At 43.4% G+C, this 24,107-nt stretch overlaps 1 protein-coding gene across 5 annotated transcripts in view; it reads right to left on the reverse strand.

Annotated features, from left to right (window-relative positions):
• The window catches only part of MYH7B (myosin heavy chain 7B), a 67,387-nt gene that overhangs the window by 7,256 nt on the left and 36,024 nt on the right, over nt 1-24,107 (reverse strand). For all 5 annotated transcript variants that reach the window (XM_061631678.1, XM_061631679.1, XM_061631681.1 and 2 more), the window contains 17 exons: nt 23,814-23,931; nt 22,003-22,126; nt 21,277-21,413; nt 20,267-20,522; nt 17,533-17,775; nt 16,625-16,801; nt 15,304-15,449; nt 13,238-13,328; nt 12,272-12,661; nt 11,212-11,338; nt 9,142-9,260; nt 8,110-8,306; nt 6,502-6,851; nt 4,584-4,708; nt 3,225-3,340; nt 2,798-2,990; nt 735-938 (listed from right to left, as the gene is read on the reverse strand). In XM_061631678.1, coding sequence (XP_061487662.1) covers nt 735-938; nt 2,798-2,990; nt 3,225-3,340; nt 4,584-4,708; nt 6,502-6,851; nt 8,110-8,306; nt 9,142-9,260; nt 11,212-11,338; nt 12,272-12,661; nt 13,238-13,328; nt 15,304-15,449; nt 16,625-16,801; nt 17,533-17,775; nt 20,267-20,522; nt 21,277-21,413; nt 22,003-22,126; nt 23,814-23,931 — 3,113 coding nt within the window. The remainder of the gene's footprint in view (nt 1-734; nt 939-2,797; nt 2,991-3,224; nt 3,341-4,583; nt 4,709-6,501; nt 6,852-8,109; nt 8,307-9,141; nt 9,261-11,211; nt 11,339-12,271; nt 12,662-13,237; nt 13,329-15,303; nt 15,450-16,624; nt 16,802-17,532; nt 17,776-20,266; nt 20,523-21,276; nt 21,414-22,002; nt 22,127-23,813; nt 23,932-24,107) is intronic.

Genomic DNA, 24,107 nt, shown 5'->3' on the forward strand with positions numbered 1-24,107 from the left:
GGCTCACAGCAAAGCAGATTGGATTCAGACAATAATCTCTTGATTACCATCTGCAGTCAGAGGTGTACTGCCTAAGTGCCTCTGAATTTAGAGGACACATTAGCTGTCACAGCTAACAGCCACGTCATCCTTTTAAAAAAGCCACCTAAGCTGGAGGCCATCACTCCATCTCTTTTGCATTATTATCTAGAAAACACCAGCATTATTCTGCATTTTGACAGAGTGGTCAAGCATGGGCATGGTCTGAACCCACATGCTACCACAACCTTCCTCAAGTAAAGGAGGTCTGGGTCTGATCAGTGCTTGGATGGAATACCACATAGGAACAGCATATATACCACCTTGAGTTTTACAGTGGAAGAAAGGGAAGATATAAATGTAATAAATACAAAATAGAAATAAATATTACTCTTCCTGTGCTTTTTTTTAACCTGATCAAAATCCAGAGATTTGTTATTTTCTCCAATCCCTGAGATAACATCCCCTTTTACACAAACAAAAAATGATAGGGCCTTCCAGTCATATCTCTTTCTCACTGAGTTGCACTATTCACAGGACACAGTTTCCTGTGAACACAACCCAACAAAGACTATCCCCAGATGAAAGAGAGTCAGATCAAGACCTCCTGATATTTTCAGGGCTTATTTGAACCATTGCACAGTACACTTGAAGCTTTGATTCAGCCATGAGTCCAGCAACTGCAATCTCACATGTAAACACGGCCTCCATCTCACCTGGGAGTGCAGCAGATTGACTCTCTCTGTGGCCTCCAGCAGCTCCTGCTCAGCCAGCTTCCTTCCACGCTCAGCCTGTTCCAGGGCTGCCCGCAGCTCCTCCACCTCAGCTAACATCAGGTTGTTACGCCTCTCCAGGGCAGCCGCCTGCTCCTTCAGATCATCATTATGGCGCAAAGTGTCATCCAGTTCTATCTGCAAGTCCTGCCAGACACACCACGGAAAAGAAAGTCAATTTTACACAAGAGAGAAGCAAGAGCTAGAAGTCTCCTGCAGGCTGCAGAGAACCTTCAGAGTGTTGGGAGTGAAGCACCAACACTTGCAATAAATAACTTGAACCAGTGGAGGGTGACAGACAGAAAGGCAACCTATTCTTCCCTCACTGATTCCTTCTGTAGTAACTACTTGTTCATTTTTTCCCTCAGGCTTTACTTCCTCCCTTCCGCTTCCTTTCTAGTTAAATATAGTGTCTGTGAGTGTGAGCTTCATGGCTCTACAATGGCCACACGTAGGTCTGTAGTCAGTTATAGTAAACTTTAACTTTCTTTATTCTTTCAACCAACAGTCATAGGATCATGGGAAGCTGTCTTATACTGATAATTATCTATCTAGCTCAGTATTGTCTACACTGACCGGCAGCGGCTCTCCAGGATTTCAGAGAGGGTTCTCTCCCAGTCCTACCTGGAGATGCTGGGGATTGAATCTGGGACCTTCTGAATACAAAGCAGATACTCTACCACTGAGCTATGGCCTTTCCCCTAATAGTCTGACCAGCCTATTTATTTCTGCACTCCACTGCATTATATAACAAACTCCAATACATGGATCCTTGGGTACCAGGGCCAAACAAGATCAGCTCTCTCCCTCTCCCAGATGGGCCCTGGCCTTTTCTTCATAGACGGTATTGTTATGAGCATGGGGTTGGAGTGGATGATCCCTGTGAGACCCCTTTCCAGCCCCTAATTTGGAATCCTATGCCTTGGAATGAGGAACTCACTCTGCTGGTCAGATGAGTCTCTCCTTTGTTAAACAAATAGAGTGGCCAGGTAAGATAATGGGCCTATCAGTTGCCCACTTTTGTCATTGAAACTCTTCAGGAGAGCATTCCCCCCCTTTCTTGGAGCCCAGGAGAGGCTTGTAGTTTGAGTTGTGTTTGGAGAATGCTTGGAGACTGGAGGCAGGCAGAGAGACTGGCTCTCTGCACCATGGCATTTGGGGTACCTCCTGTAATACAGATGGAAAAGCTGGATATTGGACTGCTGATGTATTGAACCCCCTCCATCTTAAGCTCAGGTTGGAATGTGTGTAAATAAATAAAACATATTTCATAAAGACTCCGCAGTCTCTGCTGACCTTCTTCCCCAAAGGAAACCAAACCCTGGAGGAGCGCAGGGACCTCTGAAATCTCACTCTGCAGAGATTGGGGAGGTGCGCAACAGTATAGATGAGGAGTAACAAACCTACAGTCCAAAGTTCACATGAAGCCTTCGGCCTAAATTCATGCAGGTTGCAAGGTCTGAGGGGAAAGGGTGTAGCAGAGGGGGGGGAGGGGGGAGAGAGAGTGTGCTCAAGCCCTGCCTACACTGTCTTCAGCCCACCCACCACCAGTATGTAGTCCCTGTAATGCCAGCCCAAGGCATTTTTTACCTGAGACAAAAGACAAGATGGTGCCCCCTCCCGCATTCTGCATACAGCAGCCAACTAGTCTGGCAGTTGAATCTAACTTTGGTAATGGGAAACTGTCTTTCATGGCACTTGAGGGTAGCAGGCTAGTTGAGAGAGTGCAGCACAGGGTGTGTGGCACAAACAGCTCTGTCCCCCAATACAGGGAATTTTGCCCCTCAGCATCTGCCACCTGAGGCAGTTGCCACAGTCTGCCTAATGGTAGGGCTGGCCCTGAGCCTCCAAGAGATTACCCTTGAGAGAATGCAGTCCTGAACACAAAAAATGTTCCCCACCCCTTAGGTGTAGATGGTGGCAGCCATAGAAAAGTCAGAAAGACAGGAGAGCTCCAGTAGGCTCAGTGGGAATGTGTTCCAAGTGGAACAGGGATCAAGGCTGACCTTTATTTGAGCCTGGAGCTGCCGCAACAGTTTCTGAGCCTCAGCAGCCTGGCGGTTTGCGTGGCTCAGCTGTATCTCCATCTCGTTCAGGTCTCCCTCCATTTTCTTTCGCAGTCTGATGGCCTCATTTCTGGCTTTGGCTTCCGCATCCAGTGAAGCCTGCATGGAATCCATGGCTCTCTGGTGGTTACGCCTGCAAAAAATAAAGGAAGATGCTTAGGAAGAGGCACTTTATCCTCACAAACACAGTACTGGTGAATCATCACAACATTGTTTTCTCAACAGTGCCTCTGTGGGCAGATTTGCTCTAATGCTTGGTTTGAAGGCATCAGAAGACCCAACGCTACACCATTCATTGCTATCCAGTCCACGAGGGAGCCATAACTGGCTTTATAGAACAGCCTGACACAGGATGCCAAGTTCCTACCTCAGGTTCTCAAATTCTTCATCCTTCTCTGCCAGTTTCCTATCAACATCAGCCTTGATCTGAGACAACTCCAACTGGATGCGCAGGGTCTTGCTCTCCTCATGCTCCAGGGCTCCCTAGAAGCAGGAGGAAATGTAAGTACTTAGCAACACCAGAGGATCCATTCCCCTCCATCTGCTTGGGCTTGATTTTGAAATGGCATCAGGGATGCTGACCAGCCTGAAGTTCACTGGGATTCCTGATATTTGTGGGAGCTTGGGATAGCCTTTGCCAACCCTGGTGAGGTGCATCTGTCTCCATTGTTAACTGTCAGGGGGAACTTAAAAACATTTTGGTTTATCCAGGCATTTGATGGCTGAAAGATATTGATCCTGGCAACCTTGAAATGGTTAGCTAAGAAGGTATGTGATTTTTAAAATATATATACATATAAACGTTTTTAAAATGTTTTTATTTCATTTTTAATTATATTGTTTAACATTTTGGAGTTTGTGATCCTGCACCCCTTTGGGAGGAAGGACAGGATAAAAATTTAATAGTAAATAAAAGAAAATCAATAAACTGGGCACCAGGCTGGTGAAGGCTGGATTAGGAGATGCTCTGAGGCAAGCAAAGGCTGAAATGTACTATTCTGACCACTAGATGCCACCATAGAGCCAGGCAGATGGCCTGCTTCTACTCCTGTAGTAGTTCCACCTGCTGGAATTTGACACCAATATACAGCCAGAAAAATCAACAGCAAGTGATCGATGAGAGTCAAATGTGGTGAAAGCAGAAGACTTATCAAATACTTTCATGTTAAAAGGATGTTTTTTCTAAACACCACAGTTCTATCATGCATGTGACCCTTCACAATGGGACCCAATGTGAAAAGTAAGACTGAGCAATCCTTCCTACATTTCCATTTTCCCATAGGAACACCCAGAGAGAGACATAGACCAGTTCCTCAAATAAGGCAATCTACTCCTTTCCCTGCACCAAATCTTTGTAATCCACTGTGGTTTAATCTTGGGTCTCTAGATGTTGGATTGCAACTCCCATAAGGCAAAGTCTCTGCCTGGTGCTATGCTCAAAATTCAGAATGAGGAGCTGCACAGTACATTACAGCAGGCATGAGGAATCTGTGGCCCTTCAGATGCTGTTATATTCCAACTCCCATCAGCTGCAGCCAGTATAACCCATGCATGGGGATGATGGGCACTGGTGTTCACCAACATTACAGGGAGCCCAAGGTTGAAGAACACTGCTATAGTCTCCAGTTCATTTGAATGTGATTTGGGTTCCTTTCATACTGTGACAGGACCTTGCTCACTGGCCACATCTTGGAGTTCTCCTTCTCCTCACAAGCTAGGGACTCACCTCGGCCTCCTCCAGGGCAGCCTGGATGTCAGTCTTCTCACTCTCTAGGTTTTTCTTCAGCTTCTCCAGCTCATGGATGGTTTTGCCACTCATGCTAATCTGATCAGTCAGATCAGCAATCTCCTCTGGTAGGGAAGAGACAGGAATTACAAGCCTGCTTGTTGCCATAGGAGCCCAGGTTATTTCAGCCAGACAGTTTGTGTTCTTTACCCCTTCAGGGCCAGATATATCTTTTCAACATGCAACAAAGCTGGCAGGGAGCAATCTTACGCTCTCTGGCTAAAAGACAAAATCTGTAGCCACTTATTGTTCCCTTTGTTATTTCCCAGCAGGTTATGGACTAAGCATATCCATGTCAGTACATTTCAGGTGAGTAAGACCACTTACATGAAGCACAACACTTTCTGATTCTGTGTAAGTTGGGGTTCACATATATACTCCCTTATTCATTCAAAATTCTCCAAGTGACTAGGAGAAAGAGGAACAAAAATCACACCCAGAGTGGGAGACAGGACAGGGCAGAAAGCATAAGCCAAAGCTCTGAACATTTGCTGAGTTTATTGAATGGATATGCCTTATGTCAGTCTTTACCAGCCTGGTTGGACATTGTAGTAATCCAAAAGTTCTGGAGGGCACTAGCTTGGCGAAGGCTGGCTTATGTACTTGGGTCATGCATAAAGACAAGAAGTTATCACCCCACCACCACCCAAGGAGTGGTGAGAGATGTACATTATTCTATCCTCCAACACTTCCACATTTAGGCTCACAACAATCCTCTGAGGCAGGCAAAAGATGGTAAGGTTGCCCACTGAGCTTCATGGTTAAGCATGGAACTGAACACAGGACTCCTCGGTTTGTTCAGAACTATTCCCTACACTACACTGGTGCTGGATGTGCAGGCAATATGGGAAGTATCTAAGCAGATCAGTCTACAAGAGAGCCCACAAAATCATTAATTAGCCCACCGGTCTTTAGGTCTTCAACTGATGCTCAGCCACCCATATAAGAAGGGTGTGCTTTAACCTTATGTGGATCATACCAGCAGCATCACCATCATTTTCTTTCTATTATTATTATTATTATTATTATTATTATTATTATTATTATTGTTGTTGTTGTTGTTGTTATTATTATTATTATTCGCAGAAGGAGAAAAAGAATGACCAGATACAAACCAGGAGAACAAAACTTCTGTGCCTGTAACAGTTGTGCAGTAGAGGAGCTTTTTGCAGGTGCAGCCCACCCCTGCAGAGCAAGCAGCATCTATTGAGCCCAGTCCTCATTTGCATTTGGTCATGTAGAGACTTTTTGGCTTTCTAGAAGTCACTGAACTACAACTCCCATCAGCCCTAGTAAGCGTGGCCAATGGCCAGGGATGATGGGAGCTGTAGTTCAGCAACATCTGTAGTGCCATAGGTTCCCCACACCTGACCTAGAAAGAAAATGATAGATCTGAAATTTAAATATGGTCTCCTGTTGTTGCAGGCTGGGACTGAAGGAAGGTCCTTGGTCTGATAAGACTACTGCTTAATCTCCCTCCCCACACATATGTCTATAGGTCATTTGCTACACATGGAGAGCCTGGAAGAAAAAGAACCACTTTTCCTTCAATTTACAACTGTTTTTCTGTATATACTACCTAGAAGATCAGAATTCTGACCCAAGAAAAGCTGAATTAGGTATGCACAATTTATTCTGTTGCAGCTAATGAGCAGGAGAGGAAGGAGTGGTCTTTCCTGACCACTGGAGAACTTGCTCAGTTTCTCTACCCTGTCTCCACCTCCACACCATAGCTTCCACACTCTCAGGTGTCTCTTGCAGCCATAAGGGCTAGAAGCTTCTTTTCAAAAGCAAAAGAACAAAGGACGGCTGTGCCTAGTAATGACTCCTGCAATTGCACAGTACCGTCTTGGAATACCTTGCAGGTTCTTGTTCTCGCGTCTGAGAGTCTCTAGATTTTCCAGGGACTCCTCATAGGCATTCTTCAGCTTGAAGAGCTCTGTGCTCAGGCTGCGGGACTCCTTCTGAGAGGCCTCCAGCTCCGCCTGCGTCTCCTCATACTTCTGCTTCCACTCAGCTATGATCCTGTCAAAATTGCGCTGCTTCTTGTCCAAAGCGGCAGCGGCTGAGTTGGCTCTCTCCAAGTCAATCGACAGATCCTCGATCTCTGTCTGCAGACGGTGCTTGGTCTTCTCCAGAGAAGAACACTTAGCATGTGCTGCTTCCACAGCTTCCTCTGCCTCCTGCAGCCGGATGGCCAGTTTCTTCCTGCAAATGGTCCTGGTTAGCTAGAGAAAAGCTGCTGCTCGGCATACACGGGGCATGGTTACTTACCTCATTCACCCCTAACAATGCTTTTCACCTTCTTACTGAGAAGGCTCAATAAGAGGGAGGACTGAAGCAACAGAGTCGAAAGTGAAACTAGGGGAAGCAGCTGGAACTTATGACACACATCCTGTCTGTTCCCATAATGCCCTCCTGCAAGATAGCCCTAACATGGAGTAAGAACATAAGAACATAAGAAGAGCCTGCTGGATCAGGCCAGTGGCCCATCTAGTCCAGCATCCTGTTCTCACAGTGGCCAACCAGGTGCCTGGGGGAAGCCCGCAAGCAGGACCCGAGTGCAAGAACACTCTCCCCTCCTGAGGCTTCCGGCAACTGGTTTTCAGAAGCATGCTGCCTCTGACTAGGGTGGCACAGCACAGCCATCATGGCTAGTAGCCATTGATAGCCCTGTCCTCCATGAATTTGTCTAATCTTCTTTTAAAGCCATCCAAGCTGGTGGCCATTACTGCATCTTGTGGGAGCAAATTCCATAGTTTAACTATGCTCTGAGTAAAGAAGTACTTCCTTCTGTCTGTCCTGAATCTTCCAACATTCAGCTTCTTTGAATGTCCACGAGTTCTAGTATTATGAGAGAGGGAGAAGAACTTTTCTCTATCCACTTTCTCAATACCATGCATAATTTTATACACTTCTATCATGTCTCCTCTGACCCGTCTTTTCTCTAAACTAAAAAGCCCCAAATACTGCAACCTTTCCTCATAAGGGAGTCTCCCACTTCCTGATACTAGGCCATTTACACCTCGCCAAATTTGCATAAAATTTGCATATGCTAATTCATATGTATAGATGCAATTTGAGAAAGAATTACTATACATTTCAATAGAAATATAGCACATCTAACCATAAAGGGGAAAACTGTGACTAGATGGCCTGCATGTCTGCTCAGTCTTCTGTCCAGGTGCTAACTGTTGACGGGCAGCTTCACGGCCACTCCTGCTCTCCCTTTCATCTTTTTTTAATCTTTAAATTGAATCTGGACAGGCCAGCTTTTCAAGTATAGGACTCCTTCAAAGAGAGAAATGTCCTCTGTACAGTTGGAGACATGGTCACCCTGCCTGTTACCCTTAATTGCAAAGGTGTGTTTGGACACCATTGCAACACTAAAGCTGCTTCATTCCTGCAGAGAATCATGGTCTGTCACAGAATGTATTTCATGTGAGTGACTATTGCTGGGATTTACTTGGCTTCCTCTAACTCTTCTGTCCTCTGGATGGCGTCTGTCTCATATTTGGTCCTCCACTGAGCCACTTCTGCATTGGCCTTTGACAGGGACCGCTGGAACTCTCCCTTGGCCTCTGCTTCTTCTTCATATTGCTCCCGCAGAAGGTCGCAGTCATGGCGGGAGGCTTGCAAAGCATGAGCCAAAGCGTTCTTGGACTGGAAGGTTGAAATGATATGGATTAAAATGAAAGCAAGGCCCATTTCCCTTGCTTGAGTCAAGGAATGAATATTTCTTATTCCACAGTGCCACATAAAGGGCATGATCCAATACATTCTCGCATAAGGGCAGGATTAGCTATTTGTGAAGATGGCTGCCTTTTAGACAAAGAATATGTACAATATACAGGGTGGCAGGAGGTGGATCTTTATTGACACTACCAAGAGGGCCAGTGACAGCCTTCTGAGCTCTCAGAGCTTCTGCTCAAGACAGATTAGCCAGCTAGTAAAATGGTGACATCACTCCACTAATAGACCACCTAACTTCAAACAACTGTTGTAGCTTAAAACAAGTTGTAGCTTTTCTTAGTTAAAGCCTTTACATGACAGAAGAATCGGAGTCACTGAAAGCTCCGTTTTTAAAAAATCTTTCCTGTTAGATACATTTGTTATCATACTGAAAATATTGCTACTGCTGTGGTACTATAATTTACTATCTTAATCTCTCTCCCTTTGGAAATGCAATATTATCTGCATTAGAGGGTGCCCTGTAGCGCTTTATTGCTAAGAAGGTGGGGACAAGGCTCAAACTTGCCTATGAAAGTCCTGTTGCTGAATCCTAAGGATATGCAAGCTGTGGTTACTCAATGGTGGAGGAAACACTCTGCACATACCCAGAGGGACTTCTTTTTACTATTACTTGATATATTCCAGGATATGGCCTAGGTACTGAAAAAATAGTTTCTGAGCCCAAGTGAACCTTCGCACCAAATAAATCCTAGTTTCCTGTTACCAGAAACTCTTGACTGCCAATGCCTGATGAATAAATGGTCACCTTAGTCTCTTCTTCTAGCTGTCTCTTGAGTTCCTCAATAGTCTGTGTGAAGGAGGTCTTGCCCCGACTCAGTTGGTTTATAAAAGACTCTTTCTCTTCAAGAAGACGACCAAGTTCTCCTAATTTTGTAAAAAGCCAAAAGTTGAAAGTTATTCATTGGACAACTGCTCGTTTTCCATTACTTTGAAATCCAAAATAGCCACACTGCAGCTTTCAGGACTAATCCTGACTTCCTAATGATCCAGATGGTTTAAACACCAAATGCACCTAATTTGAAGGTGACCAACATGAATAGGATGAGCCATTATCAGCCTGATACAGTGCAAACATTTTGACACAATGCTGTGCCAAAAAATCTTCCACATTTTTTCAACCATTCTTCATCAATTAAAAGAAAATGCATTCAAAAATTATCAGAGAAAACATTGGTGAAATTCTCTTGGGTGGGGTGCAGAGTTTTGTGCACTTACCTTAATATTCAGGTGGCTAAGGGGTTTTGTGAGTGTTTTTTGTTTCAAGCTACCATTTTGCCCTCCACTGGTTTGTACTCTACAGCCTTCCCGGCTGCTCACACTTCCTGAAAATCGCATGACATCCTTGTCAGGGCTTTCCTGTAACTGTAGGCAAGTGGGGAGGCTGCCTACCATGTGCCTGACAGCTGCTGATTGTTAGGGTTGTTTTTTTGTGTGAAGTCTTTAAAAATCAGCTAGTGCACCAGTTCAGGCACTCGGAAGCCAGCCTCCTTGTCTTCCCGTGCTTCAGTTAAAGCCCACAGTAGGATGTCATGAGGTAACTCCTCCCATTGGGCTTTTCCAGATCAGGAAGCACAGGTACCAGGGAGGCTGCAGAGAGCTGGGGAAACATTTAGTGGAAATAAAAAACACACACCACTCTTGGGTCCTGCAGTGATAAGGTAAGCTCACTCCTGCACCCAGTGAAATAATAAAGAAATGCTAAAGTACCCAGCAAATGAGGCAGAAAAACAGAAGCCTCTTTCAAAAGAGAAGAACTTTCAAAAAATTGGAGGGGAGGTTTCATCACAGCATTAACTGGCACTGCAACGTTTTGGCACCATATTTTCAGGGAAGATTCCAGAGATGGGTGATGCATCTATTGCTCTGATGACACATAGCACTGACCAGCCCCACTCTGCTTTAACAGCTATGCACTGCACCTACAGCTGTGCAAATGAGAGATTCTGATTCAGATTCATTAGTGTTTTGTTTGTTTGAAGTTTCTTAGAAGGAAAGAAGTTATGGGATCTCACTTTATCTTAAACAGGAGAATGTACGCCTCAGAGAATGTAAGTTAACTCAAAAGTTTAACTCAAAAGTTACAACTGATCTGAAGTGATCTGTATTGGTGGCCCTCTTCAATTAAAACCTCTCCTTTTATTTTTTAGAAAGCAAAACCCACTGAATGTAACTGGTTCTGTATTTCCTCCTTACTCTGTGAAGCATGGCATAATTGCTGCCATCGGCAGGGACTTCATAAGAGTGCTTAATAATTCTTATCTCAATTATTTATCATTTACAGGGATGGTGCCAATGCATGGCATTCTTGGGCAGTTGCCAGGGCCCCAGCATTCTGGGAGGGCCCACTATTGATGCCTGCCATGTTCTCCTTCCAGGACCCAGCCATCCTTTTAATTTCCCACAATGCACCCAACTTAGCATCAGTATTCTTTGGAGCACCATCACCAGAGCGAGATAAACCCACCAAGGAGGGGCCCATTAGAGGGCACTTTGCCTTAAGCCTGGAGCTGGTCCCATATCATTACAGCAATCCTGTGAAGTATGCAGAGAGACAATGATGTTCCCATGACCATTCAAGTGAGCTGCCTCAAGGCTGAGCAAGCATTAGAACATGCAGTTTCTATGTTCAGATTCAGTATGCCAGGACCCCACAAGCTTGATTAAGGCTGATTGTCCAGCCTGGATATTCTACAGCTCTTCATAGGCAGTTTATCAGACATAACAATATCATGCATTATCATCAGTCATCAAAGCTGCTTATCTGGACTGATCTCTTCTTGGAGAGATCCAACATGCATGTATTTGCACAACGTACCATTTTCAGTCTGCAATCTCCCACGCTGTGTGCTTATTTCAGCTAGCTGACGTTGGAGCTCATCCACCTTCAATTTAGTTTCACTCAGCTGATCCTCGTATGTTCGACAGAGTTTTTCAGCATTTGCCTGTAACAGCAATGAAAGCTCTATGTAGATATCTGAACTGTCAACACATTAAACAATCAGCTCAAAGCAAAGAGCAGGGCTAAATGGAGTTCTGTGAAGAGCTCCAGCATCCTGATGGTCTGCTCCATACTCCAAACTTTGGGTATACATCAAGACGGCTGTTTGCCTAGTTTGGTACTGCAGTTCACAACTGGGAATATATGGTGCATCCTAAGAAAAGGCAACCACCTTCTCTCCATCCTGACCAGTCAAGAAATTAACTGTGTAACTTGTCAACTGAGCAAACCAGCAGGAGACACATCAACGTAAGGTGTCCTGCATATCCAGAGAATGGAAAATGGAAGTGCTGAAACAGTTTCTCTTGTCTGCTACTTCAGAACTATCTAATACACTTTCAAGCTAAAAGACACCTTAGTTGATTAATTGGGCTTATGCTGATCTTTTGAAGTCATGAGGGAGAGAAACTTGTTTCTTAGGAAATGAAAAAAAATCAAGATTCTCTAGATGCTGGCTTCTGCTTCTAATACCTAATTACAGTATGTGCTTTTTCTGCATTTGCTCAGAATCCACAAAGCCCTAGACCTATGTTGCATCTATCTTTACACACATGCTGTTTTTAAAGAGAGGCCTACAGAGGAACTGTGACAATCCTCATGCTGACCATGAAAGTCCAACCAGCAGACCAGGAACTAGATGGATCAGCGTGGCTGGTATAGACCAAAACAGCATCTATGGGGCAAAAATCACCATGCTAGGTGGTTACTGTTGCATGTGATACCTTCCCCCTCATACCACCTTCTGGCTTAGAATTACAGCATCAAACTAGCCCATTCACATTCATGCATGAAACTCTCCTCCCTGCATGAGAAAACCCACTCCTACATGTTCCCTTTCTTTCAACACATTGGTGCACAGGAATTATCAGCCATTCACCTTGTTCTTGGTGAGGTAGTCAATGTTGGATGACAGATCATCCACCTCCATCTTCAACTCGCTCTTCTCTTTCTCCAGCTTCTGCTTGACGCGCTGCAAGTTGTCGATCTGCTCCCCCAGTTCAGCCACAGAGTCTGCATGCTTCTTGCGCAGGGCTGCAGCAGTTGACTCGTGCTGCAGCGTAGCCTCCTCCAGGTCCCTGCGCACCTTCAGGAACTCTGCTTCTCGCTTCTTATTCATTTCTATCTGACAAGCTGTAGCACCACCCGCCTCCTCTAGCCGCTCGCTCAGCTCTTCCAGCTCGTGCGCAACCTCTGCCCGCTGCTTCTCCACCTTGGCCCTGGCAGCTCGCTCTGCCTCAAGCTCCTCTTCTAGCTCCTCAATGCGGGCCTGTGGGGACAAAGGATGACAAGAACTAACAGATCACTCTGCCCAGAATGAATGAAGTGGCTCATAACGCTTCAATTTGGGCTCCCAGCAACATGTGAACCACTGTGGTACCAAATGGCCAAGAACATCTATATTACAGTGGATCACTGGAAATTCCTCAAAGGCTGCCCCAAATGTTTGCCCAATTTGCCTGTTGGCATTTTTATTTATTAGTGTTAGTATTAGTAGTATTAGTATTATTCGCATTATCATCATCATCCCGCCCTTCAACCAAAGGTCCCAGGGCAAGTTACAACAATTTAAAAACATATAATTAAAAACAGTTAAAAACAACATAAAATAGCATAAAAGGTGTGCCCCCCCCAAAAATGTTGTTCAACCCCACCCCACTGCTATTAACATTCATATTTTATATCTATCTATCTATCTATCTATCTATCTATCTATCTATCTATCTATCTATCTATCTATCTATCTATCTATCTATCTATCTATCTATCTATCTATCTATCTATCTATCTATCTATCTATCTATCTATGTGCCTGTTAACATCTCATCTTCCCTCTTCAATTCACCTGCAGTTCTTTAATTTTCTTCTGCAGCTGCGTTACAAGGACTTGCTCATCTTCAATCCTTGAATTTAACTGGTTCATTTCAAAGTCCTTCCTGTGAAGGAAAATAAGAACAACCTGTGCTTAGATTAAGGGCTTCTCCACAATGGAGAATTAATTTGTATTAAAGACACTGTTTTTACCTCTGTTTTCTATTTGCACCTTCTACAGAAGGACTCAATGCCAGCTGCAAACACATTGTTTTGTATTCACACTGAGGGGAAGGATCAATCATGCAGTTTCCTAATGACCACACCCTCTAATTTAACATTTCCACTCCCTCTGGTTACCTGGCAACAGAGCACATTCAGCTTGTTCTACCAGTTAGTTTCATTTTAAAAAACAACCCAGAAATGCAATTATTTGTATTTTCACTGGTACAATACATCTGAAATACACATCTTTGTTTGAGCAGTGTTATGCTTTTGCGCACAAGTTAGGGGGAAAAGAAAATAAAGGCACCATTTGCAGCAACACAAAAATTCTAGCAGAATGGGGGAGAGCAGCCCGAAGTTGCTTCTCAGCCCTCAGGAAACAAAATGAATGAAGGGAGGAGGAGGGAGGAGGCGTGGAGAGGGGAATGATTGACACACCCATCTAAAAGCATTGGAGCAAAGTGTCTGAAAGCACTAGAGGTACAGAGTGAAGACTTTTCTCCTTCCCTTTTTGTATTATCAGAGCATTGGGTTAGTAAGGATTTACAGGGGGGAAACTGTGTGATAACTTCTGTTTGTCAGTAACGTCATGTGAACAATGTGAATTAGAAGAGGATGTGAGTAGCACCACATACACACTAAACCACCATGTAGATGAACCCTGAGACTCAGACTGTAAACACACTAGTCACCAGATCAAAGTGTTTCCATTAGCCACACCTGGAGAGGCAATGGGTGGATTTGCTGTTGGTTGCAAAATCTCTTTGAAGCTGAATTTTTTTTTAAAAAGCACTCAAGCTGCTCCCACCATCTTTTACAGTAAAAAGGGGCAGGTTTGACTAGTGTCACATGCCCCTGTTTTCAGAAGAGAGAGATGGAGACATACTGGAACTGGCAGAAGAGTGAGTGTGTTTCTACCTTGAGACAGAAGGGGTGCTCTGTCATTGTCACTCCTAGGAGACTGGGGAAGAATTGCTTCTACATTGGTGGCTTGAAAATATAAATGATTTTAAAACAATAGCATATATTGGGTTTTGGGACAAGATAGTCTTGTGCCCTGGTCCTGTCCAGTTCCTGCTGAAAATATAATATAAAGGAGTATTTACATATTGCACTCAATGACTGTATAGGCTGTGTACCTGTAAATGATAGTTGAGCTGGACACTTGAACAGTTATTCACATTTAAAGTTCAAGTTTACTTTAAACATATAAAGTTCAATATGAACTAATATACACAATTAGTTCAGCTGTACAAATCAACAAGTGTGCACTCTTTTGCAAAAATATTTGTCTCATATGTAGAGAACAGAGACAGTGTACTGTGTGAACAAGCCTAAAGTCATGGGGCTTAATCCTTTGAGCAATGTGGCAATCACTTGGATTGAGATCTGCACCCCAGAGGAAGCTGCCACTGCTTTTCTTCCTAAAGGCCAGAGACCTGAAGGCATAATTAGTGACCCAACTGGTTGCACTGTACAACTCCTTCTCATACTTTCTCTATCTCTTACCCCCGTAACTGAAGCTTCCCGGGGAAAGTGGGGAAAAACAAGACGGATAAATCTTAGGGTTTGTGCTTAAGTCCCACTGAAATCTAAAAAGATGCAAGCCCCCACATTTCTGCTTTCATGTGCACTTCAGCAACGCATCATGCACAACACAGACTTCTACTCAAGTTGCCCTTTAGATACCGCAGGGGGAAAAATAACCCTTCTCAATCTGTAAGTATTGCTCAGAAATTCCATTGTGGAAACATTCAGTATCCATTGTGAGCTGGGTCTCGCCTCTGACATTAGGATGCTATCAGCAGGGGACAAAAAGCCTGCTTAGCCTGGTTTGGTTTGACTGGATGGTATTTTCATGAGTTACATGCTCACTTTTTGAGCTTCTCTTCCAGCTGCTGCTTGTCATTTTCCAGATCCATCACAGATTCCTGAGTCAGCTTCAAATCACCTTCTAGCTTGCGTTTTGCTCTTTCCAGATCCATTCGTATCTTCTTCTCTTGTTCTAAAGAACTTTCCAGCTGGAGGGCAAAAAGAATAATAAAGTGAAAGAAGAAACCCATGTAACATATTTTGCTCACTGCATTCACCCTTCCCTTCCCTCTCACTGCATCAAGTTCCCGACATGGTGCCTCCTTGCTCATTCTTTTCTTGAGAGATAGGGGATCCATGTCTCTCCCTCTAAAGGTTGTTGGACTCCAACTCCCAACAGCCTTAGCCAATGCCAGTGGATAGGGATGATGGCAGCTGAAGTGCAACAATCTTTGGAGGGCCACAGGTTCTCCAGCCTTGGATAAGAAACTCAGCCAGTTGCAAACATTACAGAAACATCTACCCCAAGCACATTGTTACAGGACTGGAATAAGGGATGGCCCCAAATATTTTGCTGCCTGAGGCAAAGGACAAGATGGTGCACCCTCAACATTCTACACACAGAAGCCAACTAGGCTGGCAGCTGAATCTTACTTTGCCCAGCAGTGGTAATGGGACAGTGCTGTGTGGCACACAGCAAGACATATGGTCTAGACTTGACTATATGAATGGCAGACATTGTTGGGTAGACATTTCAAAGAACTGGAGAACTAGACATTGTTTAGGCCTCTGAGCCTCATAATCTACTGGGAGTCCCTCCAGACATCCTTTTTATTGCACATTCATGGAGATTTGTTTTCATGATGCTATCGAGGCAGTCACATGCAATCCCACTTTCAATATTGTTTTGCCTGCAAAAGTTGTGGGGCAGCCACAGGGCTTTATTTCCAATCGGTGCATATCCCATGACTTCCTGAGGCAATGTCGTAACTTTTTGTACCAAAAATGTTCTGGTTTACTTTTGTCTCACTTCTGTTGCACTATAGCCCCTTTGGACAGTAATAATGTGATAGCATTGGGGAAGGATTTACAGAACAAATTAAAGCAGAATAAATCCACTACTAATACACTATTATTGCATCAAGAATATGTTGCAGAATACACCCATAATAAAATGCCAGTTTGAAGAAGCTCTATCACAGCATTTCTAGGTGCTCAAGCACTCACCTGCTCTTCCATGAGTTTTTAGCCCAGTCTCTATCATTCACCCAAATACAGGGATATTAGGACTGAACAAGATGGGTTTGGCAGTCTCTTCTATCACCCTGGGGTCCTGATATTTACCACCACCTCCACCACTGTTTTTTAATATCCATTGACTCACATCATCTACTTGTTGCTCCAGCTTGACTTTAGCCTTGGTCAGAGTGTTGACTTTGTCCTCCTCTGCCTGAAGGTCATCCAGAGCTTGCTGGTGGGCTTCCTGCAATGCCTTCTTTTCTTTGGTCAGCTTAGCAATGACCTCATCCAAAGCAGCCATTTCTTCAATCAGGTTTTTCACCTAAGGTGATGTGACAAAAGCTTACAGGACTATATGAATAACATGGAGGAGTGAAAGCAGGGCACAAATGTAAAGCTCACCAGGCCTTTGGCAAATCATGAGAATAGTATTACTCACCGAAGACATTTTTGTTATTCTCACCAACTACAAAAGGGGGTGGTGGTAATTTATTCCTTTGCACACACAACCCTGCCCAAAACACCATATATGTTATTTCTGCTAAAAGAGAACTGAGGGAGACCATTTTTCTTTCTGTGCTCTTGTTCCGATATTGCACAAGCACAACATGAATTTCTCATTGAACTAGTGGAACGTTCAGGCATCACAAAATCAGCTGCCCTTTCATAAAACATAGTAGCAGTTGTGGCTGATTTCACGCTCTGTCACAATGCTTTCTTACTGGCTAAAGTGAAGTTCCCCCTAAACTATCCCTGGGAAGCATACTTGTAGGCGCTATTAAGAACTGCAGATGCCTAGTGTTCTCAGAAAAGGATCCTAGCTGCTGATGAGCCCCTGTGCTTGTAACCCTTCCCACTAAGTGCCCAGTAATTACATGTGACCTCCTAAATGCGCCAAGCAGCTTCAGCTGGTGTATCTTTCTGTCACATACACATAGGGTGCTCAGTATGTCTTTTCCAACCTATCCTGTGTGAAGTGACCAAAACAAAACAAAACTGCTCAACCACTTGCAGTCTCTGAGTAGCGCACTTAGCTTTACCTGTTCTTCTCACCTTGTTTTCTGTAGCATGCTTCTCCTTCTCCACCTTGGCCAGGGTGATCTCCAAGTCATCAATGTCTTTCTTCAGTTCAGCACACTCATCCTCCAGCTTTCGCTTCTTAGCGGTCAGATCTGAGTTCATCTCCTCCTCATCCTCCAGGCGCTCCGTCAGTTCCTTCACCTTGGCTTCCAGCTGAATCTTGGTCTTGATCAAGAGGTCACAGCGCTCCTCTGCATCAGCCAAGTTGTCCTGCTCCTGGTGAAGAATATCCGACAGCGGCACTTTACCACATTGGTGGATGTTGCTGCTACACTCTTATGGTACAGATATATGAAGTGTGTGTGGTGTTTAAGGTGTTATTATATGTAGGGATGGGTGAGAATTTTGATTCAGTTCGCATTTCAAGCAGAATTTATCAAATTCGCTCTTTCCAAAACAATATGAGAACTGAAACACAGCCATCCTTTGGAATTTGCATTTATTACAGTTTTGGGATGCAGTTCACCAACTAAACAATATTTATAAATATACATCTGTTAGGGGAAAGTGTGCCTAACAATTAATATATGAGTGAAAATAACATTTAAAAAGGCATGATGTGATGAGAAATGGCTTGCAAAAATGTGTACTTTTGTCAAAACTACCTACAAAAATGTGCTTATTTGGAGCAATTCACACTAAAGGTGGAGAATTTTCATGAGCATTTTTTTAAAAAAATTCACAGATTGCTGCAAAAATGTAGAGAACTGAATTTAACGTCAGAAAAGTGAGAAACTGAGAGAACCAAAATTGACAGATTTTTCCATCCCTGATTATATGTAAGTTGTCTACATATTTGAAAATTAAGAGTCGAGTCTTGCTTTTACTGCCTCCAATTCACCTGACAGGGGAAACACCCAGCCCATTAGCCTGGAGAAGTTTGTCACATCTATACTATCACATGTATAGAACTAGGTAACTGGCACAGAATCAAACACCTTAAATATCTTAGCTTTCCTTTCTTTAAAAAAGAACTAACAAATTACAAGTCACCAGCCCTCATGGCTGCATAGGAAAAAGGGGAAATTGTACCTGATGAAGACTTAGAAACAAATAGACAGCTGAGGCAGGATTCCAAAGCTTAATCAGGGGTGGGGAACCTCTGGCCCTCCAAATATTGCTGAACAACAACTCCCATCAGCTCCAACAAGCATGGCCAAAGGCCAGGGATGATGGGAGTTGTAATTCAGCAATATCTGGAAACCCAAAGGTTCCCCACACCTGGTTTAAAGGGCAGGATTGCAGTTCTTTGCAGTAATGATCCCTCTCCCTTTGCAGCTCTTTCCTGTCTACCACTCTGTTTCTAGAGGCCAGTCACCAATCTCAACTCTTTTCTCTGCCTATATACTCTTTTCTTTTATCATTCTACCCCTTGTCCAAATTTTTATCTGAAAACACGAATCTTAACTGTTAGGCAAAATCAGCAAGTCAACACAAGATCATCTGTTTTAGGCACAGCATACTTTTTGAAACAGTATTTTATTTATTTTTACTTATTTACAATCAAACAGTTTAAAACATCTTAAAAGATACTAATTTGTTTGTTTGTTTATACCCTTCCGCTGCATACACAATACCACAATATCAACAAAATACAATGGAGGTAGGCAGAACAGATAAAAACAACGGAAGGCTGTTGAAATTATTTGATGGTTAAAATAAGGCCATCTGACCTTCACTGGAGATGGACTCCACCATTTGGGTGCAGCCACTGAGAAAGCCCTAATCTTTGTCACAGCCAACCTTGCTTTCACTATAGGCGGAGCACAGAGAAGGGCCTTCCTGCCAGAACTTAGGGAGTGGACTGGTTGGTTACAGAAGGAACCAAGCCATCTAGGGCTTTAAAGGTCATTACCAATACTTTGAATTTTGCCCAGAAACAAACTAATACCCAGTGCAACTGTTGCTGGATAGATGTATTGTGATCCCGTGGGGGAGTACCCATTCAGGGCCGGTCCAAGACATTTTGCCACCTGAGGCAGTGCAGCAAATGGAATCCCCCCCTCCCCAAATTATGATGCATGGTAGATAAGCCTAGTAGTGTTATTCTGACACCTGAATCAGAAAATCCCAAGAATGTCCCTTCCTGGAAGTAAAAATACAGTAATAAATTAAATAACTAACCATTTTCTGCCCTTCCATGATGCCCAAAATCTGCTGCCTCAGTCACTTCACTCAGCCTAATGGTAAGGCCGGCCCTGTACCCACTAATATGCTTTTAGCTACATTCTGAACTAACTGAAGTTTCCCATGTAGAGCACATTGCAATAATCCAAACTAGATGTAACTAAGGCAAGTGTTCCTGTCATCCTCAGGAATAGGTGCAGTTGGTTCACCAGCGAAAGCTGGGTAAGGCATTCGTGGCCACTGATGGAAAATACAAGATTGAATCCAGGATTAGCCCTGAACTGTGTACCTGATTCTTCAGGGAGGCTATTACCCTATCCAAAACAGGCTGAATATATGCCATTGCCATACGTGTTTCCACCAACAAGACTCAAGCAGCTCCTTTGCCATATCATTGCTGTAGACCAGAGGCCACATTGAGCAAGGCCAAGGGCCACATGTGAGCTGTGAGTTGGTCACTTCTGATTTAAAGAAATGTTTCATTGGAAAATGTCAGGGCTGTAGTCACCCTCAGCTTCATAAACTACATATAGCAATGCCAATCCCTCACTTGGAGGGCTCAACTGTATAGATTACTCACTGCTTGAAGGTGCAGTGACAGATCATTCTTTTCCTGGATGATGCCAACTTGCTTCTCTTCCAGCTCCTTCCGTTTAGCTTCTGACTTCTCCAGAGCTTCCTTCAGCTTCTGGAACTCGTCTTTGAGGGTGGCCATTTCCTTCTCTGACTGAGCTGACTTAAGGAGAGGCTTTATCTTGAAGAAAAGCTTCATCCAGGACCAATTCTTGACCGCATTAAAAGCACGGATATTCCACTGAATGGTGTAGAGTGCATCCCTGTGGGGAAGGAGCAAAGCATGTTGGGATGCTCTTTGGTGACAGTCTTATTGTCTACCTGATCGTTGCCCATATAAAGGAGATAGATTCTTGCTTCCTCCTCAAACTATGAGCAATGGGCTAAAGATGCCAGAAGGAAGAGATGCACAGACGAGGTCAGAATACTAGGTAAAGAGTTTACCAGCTTGTGTGCAAATCTTTTCTTAAAATTGTGGTATTGTGGAGGGGGAAGGGGAAGAGAAAGCAGCATTCCAGAAATAAATATAAGAGCAGTTATTAGCCATGGCCAGATAAAGAAAGGCTGACATTTTAAAGAAAAAGAAAATAAACTATTCAAGGAAATACATTACATACATAGATTTTAAAATCTTTACAATGTAATAGTATACATGGTAACTCTCCAGTCCCTTTTGAACAGAGAAAAGGTGCAAAGAGGTTGTCTCTGTGAGTGAGCACACCAGTGGCTGATGTAGGTACCTTTTCCCCATTGATGGGGCGGGTGACAGGAGGGCACACCACCGCCATTTTGTAGTGCTGTCACTTTTTCTGCTTTTTTAGATGTGGCAAGCATTTTGTGTTATGCCAATCCCCATGGCAGCCACTTTGTGCCTGACACACACGGCACTTTTTCAAAATTCCAAATGTGCCCACTGGCAATTCCTGGGCCAACATGTCATTACAAGTGGTGTTTTTATAATATCCCAGCGGAAGACATGCAGGGAGTGCTTGTGGCAAAGTTAGCTTGTTACTATACCTTCTGCCAATGATCAACTTGTATTCAATTCGCATCAGACATCCACGCATCCTAGCTTGCAGGAGGGTGATAATCTTGGCCAGACGTTCATCTCTCATCTCCTCTAGATGACCCAGCAAGCCTGCTTTAAAAAATACCTGCAAACAAGTAAGCAGGGAAAGTTGGAGCATTGACTCTAGAACAGAGGAGACACTGGCACTGTATCATCTGAAGGACATTCTCCTAATGCTGATTTCTTGCATATATTCTAGCTATGCCCAAGAATGAAAGAATAATGAAAAAATATATTTAATATAGCAAATCACACAATACCAATTACCTTCAGATTGTAAAATAATTCTGTTACCATATCTAAGGAGGAAGTATAGCCAGTAGATTTATAATTAACTCATAGTATAGTGGCAGTTGTAAACATAAGTTGGCTAATGGAACGGACCAAGGAATTTCAGAAGAAAATCACCCTGTGTTTTATAGATTATAGCAAAGCCTTTGATTGTGCAGATGCATCTTATTTTGGTGTCTCAGCTTTGACCATTCCACCTTGGGTGATCCTGCTAGGAATCTAGCCTTGGGCTAGACTCCTGATGCCATTGCTCTCAACCTCTTCAATACTCTCAAACCCCCTCACCACATTAAGGTGTGCATCCTAGAGGGGGCCCATCCTTAAGGCTTTTGTTTTATGGCACAGCAAGTCAATCCATTGAATTCAATGTGCACACCATGTACCTTAGTATGCCCAAACTTATATTGGGAGTGGTCAAGATCCAAGGAATTGAGGAGCTTCTCTGTGGCCTTCCTGCTATCCACAAACTTGTCATCAGGAATGGCAGCAGGATTCAAGATACGGTAGCTGTAAAGATACAAGACATGACCTCAGCACACAGAAGAGATCCAGAGAATCAAGAGCATTTCCTCAACCAAAGCCTACTCGCTAAAGCCATTTTGACAGAGAAAGGTTCAGGGTACAATTATCTTCAGATTCTTCCCAGCATGCTCTGCCATGGGACAGATGCTGGGCGTGCTTTTTCTTAAGTCAAGTCATGCATTTATTGTTTTGTTTTATGTTATTACTCTGGAGGTTAGGCTGGGGTGTGATGTTTCCATTCTTCAGTGTGTGCACAGGAAAGAGATTAAGATCTACCTGTTAAAGAGGTAGATTTAAATGTATAGTGTCAATGTGACCAAAGGCACCTAGCAGTGTTAAGCATTAATGTGTTGCTATCTCATTATTCAAGGATCAGCATAGGTTAAGGCATTGGGCTAGCAAAGGAGAGTACTTTTATTTATTTTATTTTTATCCTGCCTTTCCTCCAAACAGTTCAAGGTGGCTAACAACCATAAAGCAAAAAACAATAACAATGTGATACAAATAATAAAAAGACTTAAACAACTACCAAGCTTTCTAAAAAGAGAGAGAGAGTAAAATACAGATAATGTTAAAATCACTTATTACAACAACAGTACTTCCCACTAGGTTAAATAATATAAGACCTAATAGCTTTCCTAAAAAGGAAGGTCTTCGCTGAGCAGCCAAAAAGCCATTAGACATATCTGTAGGAGATATTTTGGATTAATGTGATAAGGGTGGAAAGCAGAATGAAACACAGAAATATTGGCTCCTGGCTTTTAGTAACTGTTGTGGTCATCTTGCATAGTCACATTCTACAATCAGAATAAATTATGCAAATATAGTACTTGTATTTACATTTGGATGCCCACACTGTATTTTCACTGGAAGTTTGTAACTGCTTTTTAAAAATATTGTTATTTGTTATTTAATTTTGTAAATTGTATTGTTTTATAGATGTATTCCTATATTTGTGTTTTTCTTGTAAGCCACCTTGAGGGCCTTTTGGCCATAAGGCAGGGTATAAATAAACTATAATAATAATAATATTTAAGAGCAGATGCACTCCTAAGGTATGTCTCAGTAGCTGAGGCCGTCTGTGTTAGGTATGCTCTAGCTTTGGGTTTCCTGCATCGAGCTATGGTTAGGACTAAGTGGACTCAAGATTCCCTCTAGCACAATGATTATATGATTCTACTTATACATAAATTACAGCCAGCCACTTGACATGAGAATCTGGGCAAAGTATTACACAGGAAATGTCTTTTTCAGGAGCAGCTCACTGGGTGGGCAGAGCCGCAGCAATGGCCTCCCAGCAGCAGAGACACTAATGCTTACTGGGAGTTGTTGTTACGAAACACACTGACAGGGACAACCCAGCACTCCCACCAGTGCGCCATGCAACGCCAACCCCAACCTTGCTGCCTCATGCTTCCTCCTCCCGCTAAGCGGCAGGTCCCTCACTGATAATTTCCAGGATTATTATTTTTTGAGGTAGCCATGACAGTTAAACTGGTATGAAATGGGTATAAATTTGTAGTGCAGATCTGCTTTAGAAGATCACATGCTGTGCCAGAAACCAGATTCCACACCTGTACAGTAAACTTGCAGACATACACTCAGCCACCCTGCTTATCTTACAGGGGAGATTTATCAGTGGTCCACATAGGTAAGCAAAAAATTAAATTACCGCTGCTTAAAGTCAGCATAGAGGATCCTATTTGGAAACCCTTTCCTACAGATACGGATGCCTTCTAGCACACCATTACACCGCAGCTGATGCAGCACCAGGAACGCGTCCATGGCTCCTGTGTAGGAAAGAAGGGCAGGGTGTGTTCCACACCTTTCATCAACATACAGCGCTTAGACTGAAAACAACAAGAGTTTAGGCATGTTTGCATCTTGGTAAGGTCAGAGAAATGAGAAAACAACAAACATATACGCAATGAAATTAAACAGCAGCAACAATAGAGGGCAACACAAG

The sequence above is a fragment of the Rhineura floridana genome, chromosome 6 (genome assembly GCF_030035675.1).
Source record: "Rhineura floridana isolate rRhiFlo1 chromosome 6, rRhiFlo1.hap2, whole genome shotgun sequence".
Lineage (NCBI taxonomy): Eukaryota > Metazoa > Chordata > Lepidosauria > Squamata > Rhineuridae > Rhineura > Rhineura floridana.